This window comes from Melospiza georgiana, chromosome 10, assembly GCF_028018845.1.
Source record: "Melospiza georgiana isolate bMelGeo1 chromosome 10, bMelGeo1.pri, whole genome shotgun sequence".
Classification (NCBI taxonomy): Eukaryota; Metazoa; Chordata; class Aves; order Passeriformes; family Passerellidae; genus Melospiza; species Melospiza georgiana.
Genome location: NC_080439.1, coordinates 15,523,119 through 15,530,772, shown reverse-complemented (window position 1 = coordinate 15,530,772; position 7,654 = coordinate 15,523,119). Strand labels below are relative to the sequence as shown.

The following is a 7,654-nucleotide window of genomic DNA, read 5'->3' as shown; positions in this document are numbered from 1 at the left end:
CCAGGCTGGGTTCATTAAACTAGAGCACAGCAGACACACAGTTTCTGTAGGTAATATTTAAAGTTACCTACATTGATTTTCCTCATTTCACAACCCGCACTCCTACCCCTAAAACTAAAACATGCTTCGCCCACAGAACCATTACCTCACAGCCTTTTATTTCCTTTTCTTTCAGACCGAATCTTTTAAGTGACTTGGTTAAAAAAAACCAAAACATTAGAATATTCCCCAGCACACTGTTATCTGCGTTTGTAGCACCCGGAAGGAGAGCCGGAGCCAAATCGGAGGAGATGGAATTTGCCGTGGGGAAACCCGCTGATGACAGTGGAACCCGCCCGTGGGTGAATTCCCGGCTCCTGCTTTATAAGCAGGTGGAGGTGCGGCAGGGCTGGCAGGAGCAGCAGGCACAGCCAGGCACTCGCTGGAGCACAGCTGTGTGTGCAGAGGGAATGAGTGGCTGCAGCAGCAAGAGCATGGTCCTGGTCTCCCTGCTGGGGCTCCTGGCGCTGCTCCTGAGCGGCACCTCGGAAGGTGAGTGACCTCGGGAGCTCTGCTCTGGGAAGGGCTCCTGCTGCTGCTCACAGCTGGCAGCAGTGAGGGGCTGAGCTGGAAGGGAATGGTTTCAGCAAAATGTGCTGTGTCCTGTCTCATCCCCCTCTTCTGTCATGGGTGAGCTGCATGGCTGGGGTTGAGCAGAGAGTGACCTAAACAGCAGGGCCAAATGGAGTTTATTTACCTTATTGTTGTTCTTCATTCCAGCACAAAGCAACCAGGATTGCTGCCTGTCCTACACCAAAGTGCGTCTGCCTAAGTGGGTCCTGAAGGGTTACACTGAACAGCTCTCCAGTGAGGTCTGCGACATCCCTGCCATCATGTAAGTTACTTTCTCAATCTTTGCAGTATTTTCTGACATGTATTAATCTTGGGATGTCTGTCTGGGCTAAACCAAGGATTTGAATGTTATAAGAGAGATTTTTCCTGTCTTTTCAAAAAGTTAAATTAACTGAAGAAATTGTATATCACACCTGTAAACAAAACCCACAACCTCTAGCTGATACGGACTGCTAACCCAAGGGATAGTCATACAATGTAAATAATAAATCTGACTCTTTAGAAATCAGCTGTGCAAGCAAGGACAGGTTTTGTCTCCAGCTAAGGGCTATTCTGGCCAACACAGAGTGCTCCCTTGCCAAAACCTGTAAACAGACACATAAGTGACAAGATTTCTTCTAATTCACAGGGATTGGATGTTTTACTTACAAGGTTTTGGCCTAGATGTTGATCTGTCACCTTAGCTTGACAGCACCTATTCTCAATTTTACCAGTTGTTTCTAGCATCCAGCAAGGGTCTTTGCCTAAACAGACCAAATAAATTGAACAACATTTTATGGTGCAAAATTGATCCCTGAGACTGAAGTAGCTATTACATTTAACTTTCTTTTTCTTCATATAATATTGGAGGGATTTGGAGCATCCGTGTCTGGCTGGTGTTTACAAAAGCAGTTTCTATTGGTCATTATACAGAGTAACTGTACTCCACACAGCACTTATTGGCAGGGATTTCTGATTTCTTTATCATTATTTCTTTTCCAGTTTCCACACTGCCAGTGGGCTGAATGCCTGTGTAAATCCTAAGGAAGGCTGGGTGAAGAAACATCTCCTTTACCTGAGGTAGGAATCCATCTCTTTCCATCTCCTGTCAGATGTAGCTACTCCTTTCTGGAGTCCTCTCAGAGACAGTCATGATACATGCCCCTTCTTCCACCTGAGCTGTTCTCTCAGGGGAGAAGAGAAAACTGTAATTGAGGTCATTATTTATGTGTGTTCTCGCTTCCTTTTAACAGCCACAGGCTCAGGAGGATGTCAGCCTGACGCAGTTTCCAGCAAGGAGCTAAACACAGACATGGCTGAAGAAGCATTGGCTTGAGGCTCCTGGCTGAGGTGGTTTGTACACTGCTGTGTGCTCACCCACTGCCAACTCTGGCTTCTTTGGAACCATGAACTTCTTGAATTGATTCATATTGCATCGCTGTTTTGCTTGAGTTAAGCATTTTGTTGAAGTTTCTATTTTTACTAATGTGGGTATGTTACTGATAGGACATGAGTACTGTTTAGTAAGGTCTACTTTGAGTTGTTGTACAGAGTGTGGATTTTATTAAGTTTATTGCATGTTGGTTTTGTTTTCTTCAGCACATGTAAAGCAGATTATTTAATATGTTTATTTTGTTATTGTGTTGTGACAAAATGTTTCCTTTAAGCTGTAGTTAGCATTATAATGCCTCTTGAATTATTGTTAAACAAAGTCTGTTTGTAGAAAAAAATGGTAACTGAAGATTAAAAAAATTAAATGTTAAAATCAGCACTCTCTGTGATATGTTTATTTCTTTTTAACTGAAAACATGACTTGCCCTTTAAATTAATTGCTTTATTAAGAGACTTCAGCTGAAACAATTGCACAGGTGTGTTGACACCTGTTACAACCACTTTCCACCTTACTCACTTTGCTTGCCCTAGGGGTAGCCATGACCTCCACAGGAGGTAATTCCTTCCTCAGCCCCAGCCAGCTGCTGTATATCAAGTTTTGTTTACCACGAAGACTTAGCTTCATCTTAATCAGACTTGAGAGAACTCCTTTTGCCAGTTTCTCTATTTATTCAGGAGGAGCCTTACACGTTGTTACTGGGCAAGCCTCTCTAGCTTATCCACCAGGAGGATTCATTGTGGTAACAGTCTGCTCTCAACATAAAGGGCTTTCTCTAGGGGAGAAATTTGCACTGCTTTCCTCTGCTTTTTATGTCTGCCTATGGTATCCTATGGCTTCTGGCATAATGAGGTTTTCCTGATGCAGGAGCTCTTGATGGAGGTCAGGGATGCCTGATAAAATAATGAGACCTCATGGAAGAGATGGGTGCAGGTGGGCTGGGGAAGACTGCTCAGCTTTTTATCCTCCTTTACACGGCCCATGTGGACTTCAGGGATGTGACCAGGTAGGGTGTGCAAGTGAAGTCCTCCTACCATCAGCACCAGTCTTATGGATAAATTGACATCTTGTCTTTTAGTGCCTTTTAGTCATAGAAATACAAGCACTAATTTTAATTTAATTTTTAATCTTAAAGGCAAAGAATTTTTGGTGCCCTTGAGAGAGGAGCTGAGAGATACTGGGTTTTTAAAATGGTGTTCATGAGTGTAAGGCTGTTATTTTCTGGTTTCAACACTGCTAGAACTTAAAAAATCTGCTTGTGGCTCTACAAATCTGGGACTTGTCAGTTCCCTGTGGGTGAATCTCTTAAGGAGTAAGGTATCTAAAGGAGCAAAATTAATTAGCTTTAATTTCCTTCAGGTGGATTCCCGATATTGAGAACATAAGGTATCCTCCAGGGAGGAGTAATTACCCAGCCTTTTCCCTGGGCATTCCCCTAACTTCTGGGCAGAATTGTGGAGCTCTGTCTCATACCTGCTTGTACTGGTATGGGCTGTTTGGGCTCAGAGAGCTCATAGGCTAAATCAGGTACCAAAAAGTGGTGCAGACATGATGAATGGGTTTGTGTTAAAAGTGCTGGAAGGTGAGGTTCCCCAAGCCTACCCTGGGAATTGGTGTTAGGAACCAGAGCTGTAAAGAACTTGGTGCAGAAAAGCCTGGAGTGCAAGGGTTGAATTTAAAGCAGAGGAGCAAAATAAGGAAGTGAAGACCAGTGTGTGGAATTCTGTGGGTGGCTCTTAATTCCCAGTTCAGGCCTCTTTAAAGTTTTGTAGTGCTTCTGTAACTCACACTTCCTCTGCTCATCCATGCTACCATTGCTACAAAACCCCACATGCTCCATCCACAGAGCTATGATTTGAGGGATTTCTTTTTAGTTCCTCTCATTCTGGGTGAATTTTTTTATAACCAACCTCTTGGGAAGAGGAAAGATATTGAAAATATTGGTTTCCATGCTCAATATCAGAAATTGCTAAGGTTGTTATGTTACTGGTAGGAAAGTCTGTGTATAAATAGCATGTCCCTCCATGCCTTCCTGAGGATACAAACAGGTTTTATAACTGAGTGCTAGGACTCCAAAATCATCAGATCAGAAGCACATTTTTGTATGTAACCTTAAGTGGTCAGTTAGAAATTCTGACAGCTCTGTAAATCATGACGCTTTCTAGGAAAACCTGAATCCTGATCACTTTGGTGGGACTGTTCTGCATGTGAGTAGGTGAGTTTCTGCCTCCTCTGTATCTTTGGCCTTCAGCTCCTAATTCAGCCTGTGCAATTTTTTTGAGTAATTTGAGATGCAGAATTAAATAATAGTCATTTGGAAACTTTTTCTCTGCCATTTGCATAATGTTTCAAAAAACAAAATGCTTTTTTCTTGCAAAATGCTTTTTATTATAGCTTGGATATTTGGGAAGCAGATGTGGGAACCTTCCCTTCAAACTCTGAGCACTTTACACCTCAGTTTCAAAGTGTCCAGCTTTCTTTTATATTGAAACCAGTCCTCAGTGATTCTTGTGCTAGTTGCAGTATGGCTCTTGAATCCTACTTGTGTCTATTTTTTCTGTGTTTTTTTTTATATTTTTTGCTTCTTTTTAAATTCCTTTTTTTTTTACCATAAAGCAATCTCACACCTTTCCAAATCAAGAATTGCAGCCTTTTGCTGTGTTAGGATCTTTGACCTGTTCACATATGGAATCATAATTAGATTTAATAATTTCTAAATTTTTTAATCACACTCCAGCACAAAGAAACAAAATAACTAGCATTGCATGGTCAGGGATTTTTGTAGGGAACAGCAAATCTGATGATTTAATTTTGCTGTTAAAATATAAAACCTGCCACATTTCTTCTGCTGGAGAAGTACTAACAAGTTATTTATTGCATTTCTCTTCAGCTGATGGCAGCTTCCATAAGTTGAAGACTGTTTTATTCCTTCCTTGTCTCCTGATTTTTCCTCTAAAAGGAGAAAAACACAAAGAGGGGTTGTAAAGCTCCTGCAAATCCAAGAGACAAATGGGTGAACGGCCTTGTCCTGCAGTGCTCAGCTTTCAGGTATGTCTGAAAGCCCAGCTCACTGGGTGTGCTTAGTGACAGTGACACTTTCAGCCCCCCACAGGGATGTGGATAATTGGTCACTTATTTTCAATTACCAACCAGCCCACGTGCAGCCTAACTTCACTCCTGATGAACTGGAGTGCACTACTCAGCTGCAATTTGTTGAGAATTGAATTGGGGAACTCCAGAACTGCAAAGGGCTTTAAGCTTATGACACTGTCACTTGATTCTAATGGCATCCACCCAGCTGGAAAAACATCAAAACAATAGAAATGGAGCAATTGTAACAGACCTTCTGTACACTGAGTTGAGCTGTGCTACACCCTGGCAAGTCTTCCTCCAAATATCAGGCTACAGGCAATATCCTTTGCCAAAAAATGAATCATAAAAGAAGCTTTTAGTCTTCAGAACAAGCCCACTGCATTGTGCATGCTAAGTATACTAAGCAATTACAGCTGTATGACTGTACATCAATGAAGACTATGATTTATGTTCCCATGATCTTGTGGTTGCTCTCTTCTGGGAGGTGTCAGCCTTAATTGAGCACTGTTGCAATCCTAAGTCTGTATAGGCTTCTGAATTGCTGTGTTTATTCTTTCTGTGCTGTCAGGTGCAGACAGAGCCAAAGCCCTCCTAGAGCTGCTGGTGTTAGAACATTTAAATGTGATGTACAATAGCTGCAGTCCTGTGGCTGCTATTCTACATTAGCCATAGGGTATTGCTCATAGACCTACCACTGCAAATAAACCCAGGCACTCATTTAAAAGTGTTTTAGCTTTCTTGAATTTCTAGCATTAGTCAAAGATTCTGCAATACAAAATACATATTAAATGAAAAAGCAGCAGATGAAATTTAGAATACTGCATGGGTAAAAAGCAAATATGCTATAGGAAAAATAGAGACTAAAATAATCTGTTCTAGGGATAAAAAGTCATATCAGGTTCTGTTAAATTTGGGTTCTTCCCAACTCTTCCCAATATTCATGAGATACAATCAAATCAGGTCCATTAAATATAAAATTAATTACCATACATATAGCTTTTAAAACCCCAGCCCCTTGATTAAATTTCTCTGTATCCAACACACTTCAGCGTACCAGGTTCTCCTGAAGTATCTACCTAAAAATCCAAGCCTCATAATGTTTATTTTTTCTAGCCCTAAAAATTAACCCAGACAAAACTCTGGAAAACAAATTTTGAAGAACATCTCAACAGCTTTTTGCACCCAAGCTAGTTGCATGATATTTCAACACGCAACTCGTGTTTTTGTGCAGCAGCTGTAGTAATTAAATTTAACAGGAAGGTCATTGCCATGTTTCTTTCAATGAACACTACTTTCAGTTATCAGAAATTATGATCTTGAGCCCCTTTTTCAGTGAAAACAATGGCTGTTCTAGCTGAGGCTGAAGATGCCTATGTTCTTTCTATCTGTTTGTTTTATAGGGTTTTCTTCTCCTTGACATCTTTACTGCTGGACAGGGATGGAATGGCCTTTAGAGACAATTCAGCACACCCAGGCTATCATTAGCTGTGTCTGTGTCACAGTGCAGGAGGGGACACACACAGGTAGCTGTAATATCAGATAAGCTTTCTGTTAGATGACACTTGGTTAAGAGATGTGCCCACGATAAGGAGGGAGAGAGAAACAAACAAACAAACAAACAAACCAGCTTGTGGAAATGGGAGCAGGGTGGCCCATCTGGGTCCACTTGGGCTTCCTGGTGAGAAAACCTCAATGATAGGATCCATTTAATAGACAGCAACTCGGGAAACATGAAACATGGAAACAGAGCAGATGGGAATCCATGGTTAGTATAGGCATGTACCAAAGTGTTTAAAATGGAGCACAAAATATTTTTAATTTCTTAGCCAAACTTCAGGTACAGTGATTATCCTATGTCTTTTGGATAATAAAATTTCATCAAAGCATACATTATTTTTGAATGAGCTTGACTTGCAAGGGGATAAACTCTGTACCAAGAATTGATTTACACAATATGGAGGTGCCAGCAGATAGCATCATTAGGTGCCAAGGGCGGAGAAACATTGCAAATCTTTTGGGAGCTACAGCCTCAGACCTGTGGGGGAGCAGACATCTCCCCACATGCACTGACTGATCAAGCCATCTGATCAGAGTCTGCCACTGGAAATGGGTTCAGGTAAGTGGTCCAATTGGCAGAGAAATTGTCAATTGCAGTGTCAAGATTAAACCAGTAGTTCAATATCCTTGCAGTGTCACTGGTCAGGCACAAAGCCAGTGATAACTCTAGAAACATTCAAAGTAGGCAAATGGGAAATTGAGAATGACAAATTTAATGTGGCAGGTAAATCAGAGATGTAGAGTGGTCAGTGTATAGAGTGACTTCAGTTGTTCACTCACGTATGGATTGTATCTTGTGTATGAATAAAAATTGTTATATAGCTGTGTTTGGGGAATGTAAATCAAAATGCTCACATAAAAGTTTGTCATGCATATCTAAAAATTAATAATGTTTTGGTTATATATCCTACTACACTAATTTCTTTATTTTCAAATGTACATTTAATAGAGCTATTTCAAAGAGATGGTTGTGTGTTCCTGTGAGCATCTGAATGTTTCATGTTGTTATGACTAGGAATAAAT

General features: G+C 41.0%; 1 protein-coding gene across 1 annotated transcript; it reads left to right on the top strand.

The window, feature by feature from the left end:
* Positions 1-396: 396 nt before the first annotated feature.
* Positions 397-2,360, top strand: CCL20 (C-C motif chemokine ligand 20). The gene is made up of 4 exons (XM_058031383.1): positions 397-531; positions 760-874; positions 1,594-1,671; positions 1,845-2,360. The coding sequence occupies exons 1-4, from the start codon at positions 450-452 to the stop codon at positions 1,870-1,872; spliced, it is 303 nt and encodes a 100-aa protein (XP_057887366.1). The 5' UTR covers positions 397-449; the 3' UTR covers positions 1,873-2,360.
* The last annotated feature ends 5,294 nt before the right edge of the window (positions 2,361-7,654 follow it).

What these genes read in the sequence shown, in the direction of transcription:
- CCL20 (XM_058031383.1), top strand. Translation starts at nt 450, where the DNA reads ATGAGTGGCTGCAGCAGCAAGAGCATGGTCCTGGTCTCCCTGCTGGGG. An exon ending in TGCGACATCCCTGCCATCAT is followed by an intron (nt 875 to 1,593) that starts GTAAGTTACTTT and finishes TTTCTTTTCCAG; the next exon opens with TTTCCACACTGCCAGTGGGC. An exon ending in AAACATCTCCTTTACCTGAG is followed by an intron (nt 1,672 to 1,844) that starts GTAGGAATCCAT and finishes TCCTTTTAACAG; the next exon opens with CCACAGGCTCAGGAGGATGT.